The sequence below is a fragment of the Anas acuta genome, chromosome 22 (assembly GCF_963932015.1).
Source record: "Anas acuta chromosome 22, bAnaAcu1.1, whole genome shotgun sequence".
In the NCBI taxonomy this organism is placed as follows: domain Eukaryota; kingdom Metazoa; phylum Chordata; class Aves; order Anseriformes; family Anatidae; genus Anas; species Anas acuta.
This window is the reverse complement of record NC_089000.1, coordinates 420,050-440,075: the sequence shown is the minus strand read 5'-3', so window position 1 is coordinate 440,075 and position 20,026 is coordinate 420,050. Positions and strand designations below refer to the sequence as shown.

Below are 20,026 nucleotides of genomic sequence, written 5' to 3'. Positions count from 1 at the left end.
TCTAACATGGAAGGAAGCGCGTAGCCAAGGGCAGGGCTGTCAGGCTGCAGCCAACAACCACGGTTCAAGTGCACAGGGAGAACAACTTGGTGCACAGGAACGCTCTGTTTCCCTTGGACTTGTAGAGAATCCAGCAGAGGTTTCTCTGAGCCGCTGCAAAGCGAAGCCATAGGAGGTGAAGGCAAGGAGGGGAGGAGAGGTGGTGGGTGCAGAAAGGGCTCCGGCAGCAGGAGCCTAGCGCTGGGGCTTTCCCCGCTGCCCCACGGGGAAGGGTTCAGGGGAAGGCGGGCGCGTGCTCGGGGCGCTCCCGGCCGCGTGGCCGCGCGCCCGGTGCCCGCCAGGCCCGCAGGGGCGGGACCGCGGGGCGAGCGGCGGCAGCGGCGGCCAATCAGGGAGCGGGGGCGGAGCCTGAGGGTGGGCGGGGAAGGAAAAGGAGCCCGGCCGCAACCGCCCGAACGGCCAATGGGCGCGCGCGCTGCTGAGGAAAGGCAGTTGCCGGCTCCAACGGACGCGCGGCGAGGGGGCGGCCGCCGGGACGGGAAGGACCAATGGGAGCGGCGCGTCGTCTGACGGACAGCGCGGGCGGCCAATAGCGGGGCGCGCGGGCGGGGCGCGCGGGGTGGCTAGCCGGTGCGGGCCGCCATTGTGGCCAGTTCGATCGGTATCGGGAGCGGAGAGCGGAGCTCAGCGAGCCCGGAGCAGGGAGCAGCCCCCCCACGGCCGGCCTCAGTCACCATCACACCGCGGGAGGCGGCGCAAACAGCCAGTCACCACCACCGCCCGCACCGAACAGCCGCCGCCATGAGCAGCGAGGCCGAGACCCAGCCGCCCGCCGCCCCCGTCCCCGCGGCGGCCCCCGCCGCCGCCCCCGCCGACTCCAAGCCCAACGGCGGCACCGGGAACGGGGGCAGCGGCCTGGCCTCGGCGGCGCCTCCCGCCGGCGGGGACAAGAAGGTCATCGGTGAGGCACGGAGCGGGCCGCGGCGGCGGCGGGGAGGGGACGGGAGGGGGGGAGAGGGGAGGCGAGGAGAGGGGAGAAGAGGAGAGGGCCTCGGCGGTGCGCGCGCCCCCCTACCCCCCCCAACCCCCACCCCCCCCCCGCGGCCGTTGGGCGCGCGCCTCCTCAGAGCGCCGCGCGCCCCCTTCCCCCCGCCCCCCTCCCCTCGCGGCCGTTGGGCGCGCGCCCCGCCGCGCGCGCGCCGCCGGGCCCCGCGTGTCGGCGGGTGGGGGCGGGGCGGCGCGGCGCAAAATGTCCGCCACGCGGGGCCTTTGTGTGCGCCGCCCCGCCACGTGCCGCGCCTGACGCCCCGCAACCCCCCCCTTCTCTCCCCTCTTGTCTTGTGTCGCTGCCTTTCCAGCAACGAAGGTTTTGGGAACAGTGAAATGGTTCAACGTACGGAACGGTTACGGCTTCATCAACAGGTGAGCGCGGCCCCGGGGCCCGGCGGCGGGGCCTTCCCCGGGCTCCTCGGGGGTTGGGGAAGGCCGGGTGCCGGCAGGAGCTGGGCTGGGAATAGCTGGAGGCGCCTAGGAGCGTGCTGCCCTCGGGAAGCTGCGACCATACAGGGAAACGTGCAAAGTTCGGGCTGCTTTTCTGTCATAAGGCTGGAGTGCGTGGACAGGCCTCGAGAAACAAACACCTGGGAGGTTCTGAAATGCCTGGGAGGTTCTCTTTCTGACAGTAGGTGATTCAAAGAGCAAATCTGAACGCTTAAGGGTGTGTACGTAGGTTAGCGTAGCAGTGAAGCTGCTGAGTAGCGCAGGAGTTCTGGAATTGCTCTGCCAGGCCCTTCTGGAAAGAAACGGAAATCCTACCAGCCAGTGTGTGGGTTATTTGCAGAGGCTGTATTTGTAGGAGCTGTTTTCCCCTTAAGCACATCCACAGGAATGCATCTACCAGAAATGGGGAAAGATATAGGATAATGTATTTGCTACTGGAGGGTCTTTTTTCTTCTTCTATGGCAGTATAAGGCTTTTTGGATCAGGAAAGAGTTGAGTGTGAGTTGAACGAGTGGGTTAAAGTCTGAAAGAAGCTGAAGAAAGACGTATTGCAGCTGGGTGGCTTCAAACCCTCTCTAACAGTATTTGACAGAAGGCTTGGGAATCCTCTTCTAGGGAAGCAAGTGTAGCTACTGGTGTTCTTATTTAGCGTTGTTCTAAAGATTGTCTTTTTATCTATGTGGCCTTGTCTTAAGTATCGTCTGAGCTCCTTAGCTGGTTTTGTGTGTGACTTACTGAACCTGTCCAGTTCCCCATATAGCGTTTGAACGTTGGGTGCTGAATACCTGTCTGTGTTAGCTTTAGCGTCTCTTGCTCTTCTTGTAAGTGCCTATAAAGTTACAGGCCACAAACTCTACCTCTAGGGAAGCCTTTTCTCGGCTCCACTCAGTAGTGGAAATGCTCAGTTATGTGAGTCAGGCACGGAAGCAACAGCAGCTAGTTAAAACATCTGAATGGCTTCCCCACTCATATTGTTTTGGCAGCTGTTTAATCCCTGAGGTTGCCATTTTTAATGAGAAACACAGCATGATCTCATGTTATCAGGAGATTAGAGCTGCAGCCTGAGAACTGAACTGGAGGACATTTCCACAGCTCTGGAATCTCTCTCACTTGATACAAGGGAAATTGCGAGAGCTTCTGCTCTTGCTTGTCTTTGCTTCAGTCGGGTATGCTTGCAGCTAAAACTAGCTTTGCAACTAAAATTCAGCTTTCTAGGTGCATGTGAGCTTCAAGTATTTACTGTGTTATTTTAATGTTAAAGTGCATTTTTTTTTCTGAAATATTAGTTTAAATTCTGTCAGTGGTTTCTTCCAGTTGTCAAAGTAAAAAATGAATATGCAGGACACTGTTAACTGTCCTGTTAACAAATTGGAATTGCACATTGATGGCTGGCTTTGTATTTGCAGCTTTGCTACGTTTTCATGCACACTTGGTCTGCTTGTCTAAATGTCCTTTTAACGCAGTTAAAGATATTGATGGGAATATTATCTAGTACTAAGATGAACTAACCAGGTTGTTAGGGCTTCAGAATGGGGGTCTTCTGTGCTGTTTCACGTTTTGGTTGAGAATGTGATAGCTGCTGTTATTCCTGCGCCATCTGAGTGGCAGTACACTTACTGCTTCTAGATGTGGTTGCTGGAAAATGCCATCTTAATACAGGAATCATGCACCGGGCTTTGAAATTAACCAGTAAACTTTCTAACTAATCAGATATACACCTTGAATTACTTGTGTGTACCTGAGTCATTCATTTATCTAAAACTTCGATATACTCTCAAATGGAACAGCTGTTGAAAAAGGACCCTAGTGACAAACATCTGGTATTGTTGCCAAAAATCTAAGTTGGGCAAGAGTATAGAGCATCCACACTTGAAGAGCATAGGTGGTGAGCGCTTCTTGACGCTGCTGTTCAGCTGAGAGTGCAGAAGGATAGCAAGCATCTTTACTGAAAGCTGTTACTTTTCTGAAGGTTATCAGCTATTGGTGCATCTCTTTAGAGATCTTGTATGGTGAACTAGCAAGTATTTAGGCTCTGGCTTTCAAGGGCTTCTGAAAGCTGCATCACCAGTGGCTGGAGATAAGATGCCTCCTGATGATCACACTTGCTCTTCTGTAGTCCTTTCTGTTGTCTTTACTACAGTAAACTTGGAGGCCTGTAGTATTTTCAGGCATCAGCTCTGTAAGGAAACAAGGTGACTTTTAGTGGTGCTGTCTGCCAGAATAGCCATAGCTTGGATTGAGTTTTGGAAAAGTCACAGTTGTCATTCTCGCATTTTAAAGCCAATGGTGAGGAGTAACTGGCTTTATTTTATTAAAAAAATAAAAATTAGTTATGAGCATACTTTAACACAAGCTTGCTTTGCTGTGTCTTTAACCAGTCATTCTAGGAAATAAAAGGCACTTTGCTGTTGATTCATGAGTCTGTGGAATGACTTGAAACTAACACCACAGCGAGGTTTGGTTGGTGTGATGTGACCTTGAATGTGGGGCTCTGAGCTTGTTATGAGTGGTGGAAATGGTGAGTACAGCTCTCAAATCATTGTGGAGGCCGTTTCAGCTGTGCTGCTTAATTGCAGAACAGAAACTTTCCTAACTTCATTTGGTACTGATTGTGGCTGTCTGGCCTTGCTCAGCATGGCAGTTGTGGAAGCTATGGCGTGATCGCCCTGAAAGATGCTTTTGGATTCTTGTTTAGGTTAGAGGTACAGATTCGTGATGTTTTCTGTTTCTTGTGAGTAGAGAAGCCCAAGGTTGTCTTTCTCTGTGTTCACAAGTGGGACTTGAATAACCCCCACTGCCTTTCTTCAGTGGAGTGCTGATCAGTTAATGCTGTTGCTCTGTAGCTGAAGGAAGCAGCATGGCTGAGAGGAGGTAACTGAAGTGGTCGCAGGTGGTTGTCAGCAGGAAGCCGGTGTGATGTATGCGCACAGGGTGCTTGCCTTGCTTCGCAGCAGGAATGTGTCTTGTGCTCTGGTCAGCAGCTGTCCATGGAGCTGTCCTCACAAGGTCGCTGCAGCTCACTGTTGCAGCCTGTAGGAAATGGGACCAGTGAAGCAAGACTCAAATGGTTTTCGTAGCCTGCAATGACACATCTCCCCCACAGTGTTACCAGAAATGATGGACTGGTCACTGTGGACTATCAGGTGTTTTTCTTCTTCAAGCCTCTCTACTGGTGGGATTGCAAGGATGGAGAGAGGAGAAATGCTTTCATGAGAGTCTTACAGGACTTCAGTGTGTGCTCTAAATCTTGCGTAGGCTACCTGATAAAATCTTTCCTTTAAGCAGTAAGCTAATAAGAGAACAGTTAAGAGCAGGTTGAAGAGTAGTGCTGATGCTGGAAGCTACTTGTCTTGACGGTTTGCTGTTTTGATCCACCGCTAAACAACTGCATTTTAAAACTGGGCTCACTGTGCACTTGACATTTGAATTTCAATTTTGTGTTGTCTTACAGGAATGACACCAAGGAAGATGTGTTTGTCCATCAGGTAAGATCCTCTGGAAACTGAAAAACATGTTACCTATCTGAGACGTGCTCTGCACAACCTTACCTAAGTGGAACTGAGGGGGTGAAAGTACCTCAAGTTTCCAAGAACTGTTACTTGAACACAAGTGACTGTTTCTCATTGATCGGATGCACGTAGAGCTCGCTCGTGGTTGGAGGTCTTGCATATCCACATGCATCCATCATCAGGACTTTAGGGTGGAGTAGGCTGATGCTATATAGTGATGGAAATTATAGTACCCCACCTTGGGAATAGCTATCTAAAGTCCATTTAAGTTGTCTCGTGGGTGTACAGCCTATAGAAATACGGCTAAAAGAAAAACGTGCAGCAGAGAGGGAAAAATGAATTGGGCTGTAATAGGAATGAACCAGTGAAGGTGTTTTTTGGTTTTTTTTGTTTTTTTTTTTTGGCAGAACTTCAGTGGATTTTTTTTACTCCAAGCTTTCAATGAAAGTTTATAAACATTTTAGTAGATGTATTTTCAATCAGACATAGCCATTTAAATATAACCTGTGGGTAGCACAAAGTGAGACTGTGATGCATCTGTGGTTTATTTCATAGAGCTGATAGGCCTTCATTGAGTCTGTTGTGTCTGACTTGTAAATCAGTGTGACCAGCTCAGTGTTTTTAAACATAATAAAACTGTGGAGGCATTTATTAATAAAACATTATTCTGTAATGGGCAGTGGAGAAAGTCCAAGAGACTCAACTGGTTTTCTGTGGACGGAGGCAGGAATATATACCCTAAAGGCAAGCAAAGCGGTTGGACTTTATTAACTTGATTTGCAAGTAGGGTAACCCGTAAGGGACCTTGACTTAATGTCAGATTTCTAGACTTGTCATATAACTACTGTCAGTTTCTAACAGCACAGTTTGGCAGTGGCTTGTTTTAATGTAGCAATTTTCATGATGAAACAGTTTTGGGGTTTAATTTGAAATAAATGATCATGTTCTAGGCTGTGTATGCTCCTTCCCATCCTCATTACTAAGCTGTTTTCTCATGAAGATGTGTTACACTCTGCTGCTGTTGTAGTAAGGTTTCTCATCTCTCCCTAAAATCATTATATGCTGAAAATTTTGGACACATTTTTCTGTAGATTTTGTTTGATTTAGGGAAGAAATCTAGCTGAACACTATTGCTGGGATTTATTTGTAAAGTTGTTTCACTTGTCTTACTGTTCAGTTAAAGTATTTGGCAAATAGCGTATGGCTGAGAATAGTGCACATAGGGCACTGTCACCTGTCAAAAAAACACTGCTCAACAGCATAGAAAATTCAGCATTTTCCAGTAGTGTCATTTAATACGCAGACACTTAGACAAAAAATTTTCTAGTATTGACACTGTGGAAAGTGTAATGATTGGTGTATAACATTCAGCTAGAGTAGATTTGCAGTTAGTTGGTGAATAAAATACTGTGGCTGAAGCAAGAGTATCGGAAGCCTCAGAGAAGGAAGTCTCTTGATTTCTGGTTATTGATGTGTTTATGTAGTTTGGGACAGCCTCAGTTGAGTGTAGGCTACTGCATATTCTTGTGGGAAGTAGAGGGATGGAAACCTGATTACATGATCGGAAAACCCAAAGCAAACTTTTTGTATTGGTGTGCATACTTCATGGGAATGTACAGACGCTATGGGTTGCTTAGTGATCGAGTTCTTGTTCAGTTTGCATTGGTTTTGTGGTTTCTTTATATCTCTTCAAACTGCTTTTTCAACTTCTCAACTAGCAGAAAGCATATTGTCAGATATTTCTAGGCAGTGGTAGAGCTTCAGATAGGCCAAAATTGTAGTAAAACACAAATTTGATTTTGAGTTTTCACTGTGGTTTAATTACTTGTTCAGGAGGATGACATCTTAAGGAATAAACACTTAAATTCCTTTAAAAAAAAGTCTTCAGACATGCTAAGTAGTATTTTAATGCTGTGCCTGTAAATGTAATTCTGCAATATTATGTTGTTAGACTGCCATAAAGAAGAATAACCCCAGGAAGTACCTCCGCAGCGTAGGAGATGGAGAGACCGTGGAGTTTGATGTGGTTGAAGGAGAAAAGGTAAACACATCTCAGGTGTTAGAGTATGCACAGAAAACTTGGTCTGCAGGCTTTGTTGTGGTGCCTGTGGTTTGAGTCGATGCCTGATGACATCCAGGGAGATTAATGGGTTTTCATTGCTTTACAAATGTGGATGTAAATTGTTGCTCAGTACCATATTATGTTATGCTGTAACTGATTTGGTGCTCACTGCTTACCTAACGCTCTCCCTGCTCCGTAGGGTGCGGAGGCAGCTAATGTTACAGGCCCTGGTGGAGTTCCAGTGCAAGGCAGTAAATACGCAGCAGACCGTAACCATTACAGACGATATCCACGTCGCAGGGGTCCTCCACGCAACTACCAGCAAAACTACCAGAACAGTGAGAGTGGGGAAAAGAATGAAGGAGCAGAGAACATCCCGGAAGGCCAAGCCCAGCAACGTCGCCCCTACCGCAGGCGGCGGTACCCACCTTACTACATGCGTAGGCCCTACGGGCGTCGACCACAATATTCCAACCCTCCCGTGCAGGGAGAGATAGTGGAGGTAATGTTTGCGTGGTGCTGTGCTGACTTGATTTCTTTGGAGCATGGTGATGGGGTGCAGCTCTTTGCCATTCTTTGTGGATGCTGGAGATCTGTTCCATAAGGCTTAGCAGTAAGATGAAATGCTTGAGCAGATAGTAGTATGCTGGAGGTCTTAGTCACTACTCTTGAAAAGCAGTGTGTTCAAATTAGTGTTAACTTTCTGTATAATTAACCGGAAAAATAATTAATTCTGCATAGTGCATACTTGTATGCACTGGGACCGCTATCCACCTTATTGTATGCTTCAGACGTCAGCGGTCAGCCCTCCTGGCTTACAGCAGGCTCTCCATGGTTTGGCTAGTTGTGGTGGTAATGATTTTGTATGTGGCTAAGATGGTTTGTTGCCTAATGTCTTCCAGGGTGCTGACAACCAGGGTGCAGGAGAACAAGGCAGACCAGTCAGGCAGAACATGTATCGAGGGTATAGACCACGATTTCGCAGGTATGCTGCAGATCAACTCTTTTTCTTTTACCTTGAGCTTTAGCAACACAGACAGAACATCGCGATGGTCAGATGCTGCATTGTTAAAGCCTAGCTTGACTTTCAGGGGTCCTCCTCGTCAAAGACAGCCCAGAGAGGATGGAAATGAGGAAGATAAAGAGAACCAAGGGGATGAGACCCAAAGTCAGCAGCCACCTCAACGTCGGTACCGTCGTAACTTCAACTACAGACGCAGACGCCCAGAGAACCCTAAACCACAAGATGGCAAAGAGACGAAGACAGCCGAACCACCAGCTGAGAACACGTCCGCTCCCGAGGCCGAGCAGGGCGGGGCTGAGTAAATACCGGCTTACCATCTCTACCATCATCCGGGTGCGTGCCAGGATGTTTTTGAGGATATGATCTGATGGCTGACCTTTTTCTTTGGACGCTTTCCTCTTAATTTTTGCCTTGAGAGATTTGAACTATTTTTGCTAATGTGTATTGTAACCGAGCTGGCCACACTTAGTGCACTTACCAAGTTCTGCAGAACTGAGCTGTGAGATTTTGCTGTCTAAATGATGGTTAATTGGGAGGACTCAGTTACAAAGCTCTGATTTTCACTGGTGGAATCATTGCCTAGAGTATTGCTAATCTTAAAATCTTGGCTATAGTCACTAACCCAGGCTTATGACAGTTTTCATTCACCCAGAAATAGTAGTTCAAGTGATGTTGGTATAGTGAGCTGTAAGTATCCTGCTAGGAAAAACAGGTATGCAGAGGTACTAGGATTTACTTGAGACTGTAAGCATGTTGGCTTTTACTGCTATGTCCCAAAGGGCATTTGGATGGCATTAAGATATCTAGGGATTCATTTCTAATCAGTTAATGTAGAATGTGCAGGAATAACTTGGTAGTGGCTTTTTATCTGAACAAAAATGCTGGCAGCAGTTGTATCCGTGGTTGATGTTACATTCAGCTGGAGGCTTCACTTTCCTAGACTGAAGTACTGGTGTGGCTTGGTGTTAAGGTCAATATTAAAAACATTGCCTTCATCGCAAAGTAAGCTAGTTGTGATTTGATGCTAGCTTGGTGCTGTCTTCTGATGGGATTCGCTTGCTAATTTGGGGATTTTCACTGCCAGAACAGTTTACTTGTTCTATCTTCTGCTTTGTTTCTGGCACCTTCCTTGTCTGTTCTTCCTCTTCTGTATTTCCTTTGTTAACCAGAGTTCATATCCCATTCCTGTTGTTTCACTCATTGCTCTTCTGCCTTTGAAGGCCAGCATTCAGACTTATTTAGATCCTGGTGAGAATGTTAATGAATGGTTACATTACTGGGAAGAACAGGGAATGCAGGAGCAGTAGTTTGGTGTCAGTAGTAGCTACAGACCTCTCCAACTAAGAGGTCTTAGGGACTCTTACTTCAAGGGTTGGATGCTGCTGAATTTGTTGTACAAATAACTTATTTTATACCTCTTCATGTCTTGCTGCAGCATTTTCTGTGTGCCTTTGTATTATCCTGCTGTTAATCTTAATGGTTGAGGCAAGCTGGATGAATTCCTTAACTAGCAGGCTTCAAAGAAAGAAAAAACACAATGCTTTATTTTGCTTTTTCTATCTATTTTTCTATCTATTTGGTAGTATTGGGGAATATAAATTGTGATTTCTGGTGCATAGTGAAGCTGTTCTACTTCTGTTGGGCATAGGTGGAGGTTTGCCGTTCAGCCATCTTTTGCGGATCTTAAGTTGTTCTCCTGACTTCCCAGGAGTTTCCTCAGAGTTTACCAGCTTTGTTTCCAGACGAGTGTACGGTAGAGTTCTGTGTGTCTGCAGTGCCTGATCTGAGGAGCATTCTCCAAGAGGCTGTCGTGAAAGAGTCTGAAGCAGGAGGCCAGTGCAGGGAGAGGTGTAGATAGAATTACGTTCTGTTCATTTTTTTCTCTCCTGGAATTCTTTGCACTTATTTTGCATAGAAGCTGCCAGTTTTGATCACTGGAAAGTGGGCTGATGTGCCGGACTAATTTAAGAGCTGTAGCTGATAAAGATTATTCTGTGTGTATGAAAGCTCAGTGTGAATTTAAATTGCAGGTGAGTCTTGGTAGACAAAACATTTATATCTGATTATACCTGTCCCTTTTTTCTTTCAGTTTAGTCATCAAAGAAAAGACCTAAGAAATGAAGAAGAAAAGAAAATGAAATTCCAGCAATAAGAAATGAACAAAAGAATTGGAACTGAAGACCTTAAGTGCTTGCTTTTTGCTGTTGACCAGATTACTAGAACTATCTGCATTATCTATGCAGCATGGGGTTTTTATTATTTTTACCTAAAGAAGTCTCCTTTTGGAAACGATAAACACGTTTTTTAAAAGTCTGTTTTTTCTCAATACACCTTTAAAGGTTTTTAAATTGTTTCATATCTGGTCAAGTTGAGATTTTTAAGAACCTCATTTTTAATTTGTATGAAATGTACACCTGATTTTTTCAAGTCAAACTGCAAGCATCTGTTAATAAAGGTCTTAAAGAATTAGTGTGTGCTTGGTTGTTTCAAACCCACTTTTGTATGGAAAGCATGTAAGTTAAGCATTCATAAGAGGCTTTGAAAAAGACTGCTTTATTTTTTTCAGCATGATGTATTTGGATATCTATCAAAACTATGTTGAACTCGTGCACTCTTCAATTTTAAGTGCCCTCAGCTCTCCTCAGTGAAACCTAAGTGAAATCTGTGTGACCCTAAGATGCTTGTTTCCTGTGCTTGACTTCCTGGAGCCTGCTTCTGGCTGCCTGTCTATTCCTTGCCTTACTGCAAGGGAGTTTGGGTTTGTAACATGCTTCCTCATTCAGGCTGTTGTGGTAAAACAGACTGAGAGGTCTACAGAGCCTCTTGTTGCACGTGAGCTTAGCAGCTCTGTGAAAGTCACAGCCTGGGACTGAGGGCTCAGAGAGATGACAGCTCTTGGTGCAGGGCTGGCTGCTCAGTGGGAGGCTGCTGTTGCCTCACACCCTTCCCATAGGGTGCAGTGGGTGGAAGGGCCCTGGCTTGTGCTAGACACCCCTGGGTGCAGTGCAAGTGGTCGTTCGTTAGTGCTGGTGCCCTGGCGTAACAACTGGAGGATTGCTGACACCTTAAGCAGCAGGTGTTATATGATGGGAGTTTCTCTGTAAAAATTCCAGTTTGTGAAACTGGTGAGTTAAATGCAGAGACTGAAATCTGTTTCTCTTGTTAAGTGAGACCTCTTTGAGCCTTTGCTTCCACCTCTCCAAGGCCATGGGTGGCTGAAAGGTTTCTTCCTCCTGCTGAATTAAGTTTTGTCATCAGTCTCCTTGAGGAAGGTAGTCTCAAATTGGACACTTGGCCAGCTTGGATGGTCAGTCACAAACTTCTGAAAATGGTGTAATTATATCCTGATACAACTTGATGGAAAGGCCAGAGGATGATGAGGGGAGGTGCTTGGTGTCATCCAAGTGTGTTTCCAAAAGCTGTTTGCTGGAGAAGCTCAGCTATGTCCTCAATGGAATATGACCACTGCAGAAAAGAGGTGATGTGGGAGCCCTTTTGGGAAGGGAGGGAACTTATCATCTGGTATGATGCAAAGCGCTGTTGCTCCTGACTTACTAGGATGTGGATGTGATGTCTTCAAAGGTGAGTCACTGCAAAAGTTGCTGCCCCCTTAACTGCTGTGTGGGGAGGGAACCTAGGGCAAACCAGAGGAAAACATAGGTCTCCAGCTGGGTTTGAAGCTGAGCTTTCCTTCCAAAAGGGGAGAGCAATCTCAAGTGTGCATGGGTTTGATTTAACTCATGCTCTGCTCAGTGTGAGCTTCTGACAAGCAGATGTCGGAGCTCCCAGGCTGTGCTTCCCACAGGCAGGTCCAGGTGGTGACATGCTTCTCTGCTGTGACTGAGTTGCTCTTGTGCTGGGGTTCAGTGAGCATGGAAACTTGAGCTGTGCTTCACAGAGAAGCTGGCTCTTCTGATTAGACCTTGCAGCAAGCCAGGTGTGTGTGTGAGTCAGGGCTGCTCGGGGCCTGCTGGAAATCCAGAGCTGTTTCTTAGCCCAGGTGTGGCTCACTTGGTCCTGCGCAGCCTTGCAGAGCAGTGCTGTGTGCTTGTAATAAATTCACTGGTGATGAATGCAAAGCTGCTAGTGAGGAGCACCCAGTGGCGTCCGAGTTGTCTCACAGCTTTGAATGGGAACTGTAGCTTTTTCCTTTCTATGCACTAATGAGCTCTTTGCTTTTATCATGCAAATGCTTGCTCTTTTTAATTGCTTTCCTATGTGCTCAAGTGCCAACCATTAAGAACCCAATGCTGTGTCTCTAAATGCCTTTTAACATGCTGCTGGCTGGCTGTGTCCCTTAGAGCAGTGGAGGTGTCTCCTGTAAGCTACCAGTTCTTTGGACCGCAGACCTGGTCCAACCTCCTTTCACTGCCATATGGTTTGTCTGCTGATCGTTGGCTAAGAAGTAAGGGATAGGACAAAGACTGAGCAGAGCAGGGAGGAGTGACTTTTCTCTCCGGGCTCACCTTTGCAGTTAGAGATGAACTTTCCCCAAGGAGCAGAGGGCTCCAGCATCCTCATAGAGGAAGAAGCAGGCAGTGTGGTGCTGTCATATGGGCAGGAAGTGAGGCTTCTCCTGGATTGCACATCACCTTTGGCTGTCAAGCAGAGGAGCTGAGCTTGAAATGGGGAGATTTTAATCACAGCCAATTGGGGAGAGGGTGTTTTGGGGGTTCACGCTTATTTTCAAAGTGTTTTGTGAGTGAAGAAGGGTAATTCATTTGGAAAACAGAATTCTTTTTGCATGGACTTCAGTACCCAGCTCTGCATGAAGAGCACCTCCACTAGTTTTCAAATTGCCTCTGTGTGTGGTTGTGGAGTTACTCTAATGATAACCCCATGATAACATTATTGAATGCTCCAGGCTACTGGCTTTACCCAGTTTCTAAATGGCATGTATGCTACCAAATTTCTGAGTGCAGGGGCAACTTAAAGCAGGCTGCTGCATCATCAGGGCCAGCAGCCACATGGAGTCAGTGTTGCTCCACACAGTTGAGGCTTTTTGCTCACCTCCTCCAAAGCAGCGGTGGGGCAGTGACCAGGAGCTGCTTTGCTTCTGTCACCCTCAAGGTGGTGAGAGCTCCCCAAGGGGCTTTGGGGTGGCAGGAGCTGGGGTGCTGTTGCATGCAGGGGGAAGCAGGAACTTAGGACCCAGGTTTCATATGGGGTCATATGAGGTACTGAGTTGAGCTGTGTGATCTGGAAAGGTCCTGAACTGCTCCCCTCATGTTATGATGGGGAAATAAGGAATTAAATTGGGAGGGATGTTAAGCTTTCCCCCACCCCTGCAGAGACCTCTTTCTCTCTTTTCTGGCGTCAGTGAGGAGCCTCTTTTCATAAACCACCACTTTTCTAGGTTTTATTTTTGAATAAATGTGGCTGGAATTGGCAGTAAAGCTTCTCTTTCTGTGACTTGCTTCTGCAGCATGCCCACTTTTTGCAGCTGCTGATGCTATAGCTTGTTCAGGCCCTGCCTGGAGCCCTGAAATTGGAGTCCTAGAGCAGTTGCAGAGATGTCCTGGCGTAGATGATGGTGCTTTAATGGGGTCAAACTTGCGGTGAGCATCATGCAACGGACTGGGTGCAGGGAGATGCTGCTGCCCATCACACACGGGAGTCCATGGTGTACATCTTGCTGGTGACAATTCGGCGCTGGGGGAACCTCAGGGACTGCTGGTGGGCACTGGGGCCTTGCAGGAGAGAGTCAGGGATGTGACATAGGGGCCATGCAGGACAAGAAGCCCCCTGTTGTGGGATGGGGCAACCCCGGGCAATATGGACTGACCTGAACAAGCGTAGAGGCAGCAGGTCAGCAGGATGGATGCTATGAAGCAGCCTGTTGAGCCAGCCATTCCCAGCCAGCAAGACCACCCGAAGTCATAGTGGACTCCTAGGAATACATTGTGTGACACCAGCATGGCCCTCTCCATGTAGACATCCACTGCATACCACACGGAGCCCACCAGGCCCAGGATGCCTATGAGGAATAGGGCCAGTTAAGGGAGAGCCATACAATTCCAGGGCCCCTCTGAGGTTGCCTTTAGCTCCCCATGGGCCATAAGGTCCAGCTGCCCCCTGAGCACTCCCAGCCACGCACTTCCAATGCCAAGGATGACACCAGCCCCATAGCACATCCTCAGTTTCGCATGAGGATCTTCCTTGAGGAACTTGATGCAGTCGAGCCCAAGGAGCAAAGTTGCCAAGGCCAGGCCCACCAGGAGGTCTGCTGTGATCAGCAGCGTCCGTGTCACCACAATCTTCACTGGGGAGAAAAAAAAATAACAGACAGGGGACTGAGGAATGATCAGAGGATCTGCCTCCCCCCTCCCCAGCTGCTGCTTGTGGCCCTGCTAGAGTCACCCAGCTTGCTGCTGGGCGTATCTGTAGGAGATGTTGACACTAGGATGTTCCCCCAGCCCTATGTGCCACTCACCGTGTATGTACTACAGCCAGGGTGCTCATCAGAAACCCTGCAACAGGACTTAATCAGCCTGTTATCAGCTCAGCTCAACAAACCAAGCAACTTAAGGTGCACCAGTCAGTCTGGGATATGTTTGTTTCCTTGAGGCCTTCACATCACTGTGTGTGTGATGTGACTTCTCCCTGCAAAGCTTTTTCCCCAGAGCAACACAAAAAGCCACACATAGTCCATGCTAACTTTCCCTTCTCCTCTGTACAAATCTGTGCTGTCCTAAACTATCATTCTTCAAAGGACAAGGGCTCTCCTGTGCGGGGCCTGATGTGTCCCATGCAGGCCTTACCATGCTGTGTCTGTCCATGAACTGAGGACACAAGGCCTTGGCCAGTGGGAATGGCCCTCACCACCCTCCCTCGAATGCCTGCATCCACTCAGTACAACTGTTTTGACTCATGTCAGGCTCCCCTTTCCTAAAGAAATTTCCTTTTCCTAAGATGAGAGGGGATTGCAAATCCCGCCAGGAAATGGTGGAGCAGGCTGGAGCTGGGCCAAACCACCTCTGTCGTGTGTTGGCCTCTCAGCACAGTTTCATGCCCTCGCTCAGCAGATGTGTCAGGTCCTTGGGCTACTGTCCTGGCCATGCTGGTGGGGCAAGAGGCCTGCAATGCTCAGACACAAAGGTCAGCCCTTCACAGTGAGAGTCATCTTCTCAAAGGGAATACTTTTAGCTGAGAACTTAAAAGTGCCTTTGTGGCTATTCGTGAGAGATTAAAGGGATTTGGTGGAATAGGCAAAGCATTTGCCTCGTGCTTGAAAAGGGTTAATGATGTACAGTAACGCCTCCACCTCCAGACCTTGCTGGTTTACCTGGATGGTCTGCCAAAATGGAGTCATATTGGTCACAGGTCCTGACCCCATCCTGCATGTTGGTGACACATTCTCTCCAAAGCCCCCGGCATTTGTGGCTCACCTGGAAGCAGGAGGAAGATGCTCAAAGCAGAAAGCACTCAAAAGCCCCCTTGCTCCTCGGGAATATCCCAACCCAGCAAGGCAGATCTTCAGGCTCTCACCACCATATCCTGTTCTTTGTCTCTCCCTTCCTTCTGCTCTAGTATTTTCCTGGTCCTCCAGCTCACGCAGAAAGTGGTGGGCTTATCCCACCATGTTCCCCCTCCAGGCCCGTGGAGACATGATGCAACCTCACAGATATCAAGGCACTAACCTGGCTCTCAACTATGATCAGAGCTGCTCTACTCACCTCCAAGCTGTCATCAGCATTCACCATCCAGCAGTCAGTGCATGTGGCCAGGAGGAGGAAGAGAGATGAGAGGAGAGTGAGACCGAACGCCATCATCTGCAAGACTGCAATCATGGGGACACCTGCAAGGGCACAGAGATGTCTGCTGCCTCTGCTCTGGCCACTTCCCAGGAACCTGATCCTCTGAGGACAAAACGCTGCCTGGGTCAGAGTGCTGGATCCCTAAGAGCTGCTTGGAAGGTCTCAAGTTGTCCAGGGGAGTTTTAGATTGGATATTAGGAATAATTTCTTCATGGAGAGGGTGGTCAAGCGTTGGGATGGGCTGTCCAGGGAGGTGATGGAGCCCCCATCCCTGGAGACAGTGAAGAGACATGTGGAGGTGGCACTAAAGGATGTGGTGTATTGACAGGACTCTGTAGCTCAGGTTGGTGGTTGCACTTGGTGATCTTGAAGGTCTTTTCAAACCTAGCTGATGCTATGATGCTATAACACCTGGAATCCATCCCATGGTCCTCGGTGCTTCCAAAGTGCTCAGGTACCCTAGGCTGAGGCTGAACCACCAATTTTGCGTGTAGATAGGGCCTTTGGGGTATGTTCATTTTGCAGTCACGTCTTCCACATAGACCACCTACAGCTGCCAACCCTTAGTGTTGCCCCTTTGGGAATTAAGCGTTCTTTGGAAACTATTGTCAAACAGTGACCATTGTCAGACCCTACCATCTGAGCAATTGTTAAGTAGATATACTATTAATGAAATCACATGGGTCTCTGAGCTGCATGGGTTAAGCAGCCCTGACCCCATGTATGTTGTGGGGTGATGTTCACCATTGTAGGGTCTGTGCCCTTTGTGCAGACACTGCCTGCTCTAGGGGCAGGGCCAGGAAGCAGGGCATGGTGCCCTGAGCCTAGTGAGAAAAATCTCCCACAAGATCCTCTCTTGGGACACCTTCTGGGAGTGGAGGTACCACTCACACTGTCTTTGAACATCTCCATCAGCTTCCCTCTGCTATTAACAGGCAGCTTCTTAGACCCCAATTTACAATGCTTTTTTAATTTCCCAGGCCACCTTCTGAGCTAACTCCCCATAACCTTTCTTCTTTCTATTAGACCCTGACTGTTTTGCAGGCTTTGAAGAAAATCTGTTCAGCTATTTGAGTTAAGTGAAAAGGAAGAAAAAAAAAATATTCCATGGAGGAAACTCTCAGTCATTGCTTGCACTTGGATAACTCCAAAACAGCTTAGTTTTACTGCCTGAACCTTGGCTGGTGCAGCAGGTGGTAGAGCTGCCAGCTTCATTCTGTTTTCATTCTGTTTGGAAGTGTTTTATGGGGAAATAATGATGTTTAGGGCAAAGGAGAGCTGGTGTATGCATGTGTCCATGCATGTGCATGTGGGAAGCATCCTGTCTTCCTCCAGGACACAACATAGATGGGTGACTTGTGCATTCACCAGCTGCTACCTTTACTCATCGTGTAGCATGAGTAAATTCCTCATGAGCTCCACCACCCATCTGTCTGTCCCTACTACCTCTTCCATGTCACCAAGAGCAGACAGGGTTGAGCAGCCCTGTTCTCCTTTTGGAAGAAGCTGAAGAGAGCCAGGCTGTAGTGAGGTGGGAGCAGGCACCAGCCAGGTACATGCTGGGGCTGCCTGGCAGTGCTTTGGCACAGGCAGAGCTTTCAGGAGAGTCAACGGCAGCAGTACTGCTTGGGGAGCATTGCTCAGCACGGTTTGCTGCAAAACGGCTTCTGGGAGAGGTGTTTTCTGCTGGTGGGATCAGGATGTCCACAAGTGCCCTCCCCTCCCAGCCCCAGCTGGCAGCATCGTGCCTTGTCCTCCACAGGCTCTGAGCTCTTGACCTGCTTGGTGGCACAATGGAGGTGAGAGGAGAGCCCACACAGCAAGCAGTGCGGGGGGTTAAATTCAGCCCTGAACCCTTTCAGCAATGAAGAGGTGCTAGGGAAGCCTTACCTTCATTGTGTGGTGGTCAGACTCCTCCTTGCAGGCATGGGACAACGGCAAAAGCTCTTCAGGGATCCTCAAGTGGGTCCTGAAGGCTTTCGAGCACCAGTGGGATTTGATGCTGACCCATCCAGAGGTGCCTGATGGAGCCCAGGAAGCACAATGCCCAACAGAGCCCAGCTGCACTGCAAGCCCATGCCTGCACGGGGCTATTTAATGTTTCCCCAGGTCACGTCAGGTATGCTTTGTGCTCAAGGCATGATGGTAATGGGCTGGGAACAGAGGTTGGCCTCCAAAAAATACCACATCTTGACACCTGTGGGAACCAGCTGGGGCTGTGGAGAAACACTCCCCAGGTGGGGGACTTTGTGTCCTGGGCAATTATCCCCTGTTCTTTAATCATGCCTTTTAATTACTGATCGTGGATGAGTGGCCTAAAACATGTTGGCTTCACAGTACTGATGCAACAGGGTCAGAGGTGGCAGGACAAAAAATGCAGTCTGTTGCAAGGGGGATAATTCAAACCTTTGGCCAGGCATGCAGTCAATAAATAAGACCTTTTTTTTTTTTTTTTCCTATTGAAGAAGAAAACTAGTGTTATCCATCAGGTATCTAGCTGTGAAATGGTCCAGTATTTCTCATCTCCCAAAGATGTTATAGGTTTTGAACTAATCAGAGAGATTAGCCTAAAGGCAGCAAGACCAAAGCACTTGCCAGTTCAAGCAGAACTGCGATTCCTTCTCCCCCCCCCCCCCAAATTCAAAGCTCTTTAGGGAGGGAGGCAAGAAAAGGCTCTAAAGGACAAAGCCTCACTTAATGGATCCTGTAAAACCTCTGGGCCATTATCAGCCGTCACTCTTTGCTGGTGGTTACAGGTCAGGTAACTGTGCCTGGTCAGCCAGATGCATTATTGTGGGCTATTTGCTGAGACTCGAAAGTGCTGCCTAGGTACCTCAGCTGCCTCATGCTGTCCCAAAACCTGCAGGTTTGTTCACTGATTCCTTACTACCTGGAAAAATTACTTTTGCTCTTGCTTTCTTACAAAGCATCTTGTTGCAGCACCTCTATTATATCATATCATAAAGTATGCTGGCTTTTATTTTTGCTCTTTTAATCAGTCAGTTTTTTATGTATGACATGATTTGATTGTCAGTTGAAATCTTTTGAGGTATGAAAAGATACAGGCAGGGGGCAAATCTATCAGAATATAAGTAATTAAATTCCTCTGGTGAGTGAAGACTGGATGAAGGTCAGATCTGGTTTCCTACTTGGTTTGTAAAACTGGTGCATAAGAAATATTGCTGACAGAGCGCCTGAGCCTTTCTGTTTTAGCATGCCATGCAGGGAGTCTTGTATGTCTACAAATGGAAGAAAAAGAGAGCCAAAGAGGTTTTCCTCCAGACAGGAGATGGAAAAATGAATAAAATGAGTACTATTTCCCAGTGTTTTGGAAGCAAGCAAGCCACCAAAAAGTACAACCAGAAACCTAACTACTGTTCATCATACTGGTTATATAAGAAGCAAATAAAAAGATAAAAGAAGCCCCAAACTGCTCTTTTTACTCTGTGCAGCGTGATTTGGATGGAGGCAGATCCCACGCAGTGCAAGAGGAGCTGTGGGCCATCATAGCAAGTCTGGCAGCTCATTCCCATATTTTGTTCCACTTTGCCATGTGCAAAACACACAAGGGATTGTCTGGAGGACAGTGGGGGCCTTTATGCCTGCAAACACGTTATTGCTGCTGCAGCTCAGCTATTTTTTCCCCCCCTCTCTGATGCGCCTCCAGCCTATGTGGCTGTTCCCAGGGAGTCGCAGGACTGAGCCCTTGCAAGGCCTTCGGTGATGTCACAGGAATCACCAGGGACCCCAGATCTCTGTTTTGGGGGACTACAGGGTGTATCTGTGAGCCAGCTGCCACGGGCAGGACAGGGGAGGATGGCAGAGGACAGGCTATTGCCCAGTGAGGTATGACCAAGCCCTGAATTCTTGCAAAAGAGACTTGCAGGGCTCCTCTTCCAGATTTTTTTTCCCATGTGTTTTAGCACTGTGCTGAAGAACAGGACTTCTTAGGGAAGGAGAGCCCAGCCTGGAGCCCCCATGTGAGAGGGGATAGCAGAGGATGCTGCTTTCACGCCATGAAGGGCCCTGCTGAGATGCTGGGCCCGCCCCCCCGAATGGGACAGCTGGGATTTCCCATGGGTTTAAGGCTAAATTAAGCTGTCTTCAATGCCACGCTTTGTACTTTTAGGGTGACACATGACAAAGGGCTTGAGAGATAGCACCTGCCTGTGAG

The 20,026-nt window shown here is 48.2% G+C and overlaps 2 protein-coding genes across 5 annotated transcripts; one reads left to right on the top strand and one right to left on the bottom strand.

Annotated features, from left to right (window-relative positions):
- The first annotated feature begins 653 nt into the window (after nucleotides 1-653).
- Nucleotides 654-10,564, top strand: YBX1 (Y-box binding protein 1). Of its 3 annotated transcripts, none has more exons than XM_068658286.1 (8): nucleotides 654-961; nucleotides 1,359-1,422; nucleotides 4,952-4,985; nucleotides 6,961-7,050; nucleotides 7,271-7,573; nucleotides 7,974-8,056; nucleotides 8,163-8,428; nucleotides 10,185-10,564. In XM_068658286.1, exons 1-7 carry the CDS (start codon nucleotides 802-804, stop codon nucleotides 8,395-8,397), a joined length of 969 nt encoding a protein of 322 aa, XP_068514387.1. In that variant the 5' UTR covers nucleotides 654-801; the 3' UTR covers nucleotides 8,398-8,428; nucleotides 10,185-10,564. The 3 variants fall into 3 exon arrangements, with proteins under 3 accessions (XP_068514387.1, XP_068514386.1, XP_068514385.1); XM_068658285.1 differs by having other exon boundaries at nucleotides 8,151-8,428; nucleotides 10,190-10,564; XM_068658284.1 differs by having other exon boundaries at nucleotides 8,151-8,428.
- A 2,118-nt stretch (nucleotides 10,565-12,682) lies between these two features.
- Nucleotides 12,683-18,019, bottom strand: LOC137843251 (claudin-16-like). Of its 2 annotated transcripts, XM_068658288.1 has the most exons (6): nucleotides 17,743-18,014; nucleotides 15,772-15,893; nucleotides 15,381-15,483; nucleotides 14,193-14,357; nucleotides 13,881-14,072; nucleotides 12,683-13,785 (listed from the first exon to the last, which is right to left on the bottom strand). In XM_068658288.1, exons 2-6 carry the CDS (start codon nucleotides 15,883-15,885, stop codon nucleotides 13,700-13,702), a joined length of 660 nt encoding a protein of 219 aa, XP_068514389.1. In that variant the 5' UTR covers nucleotides 15,886-15,893; nucleotides 17,743-18,014; the 3' UTR covers nucleotides 12,683-13,699. The 2 variants fall into 2 exon arrangements, with proteins under 2 accessions (XP_068514389.1, XP_068514390.1); XM_068658289.1 differs by lacking the exon at nucleotides 15,772-15,893 and having other exon boundaries at nucleotides 12,683-14,072; nucleotides 17,743-18,019.
- Between the last annotated feature and the right edge of the window lie 2,007 nt (nucleotides 18,020-20,026).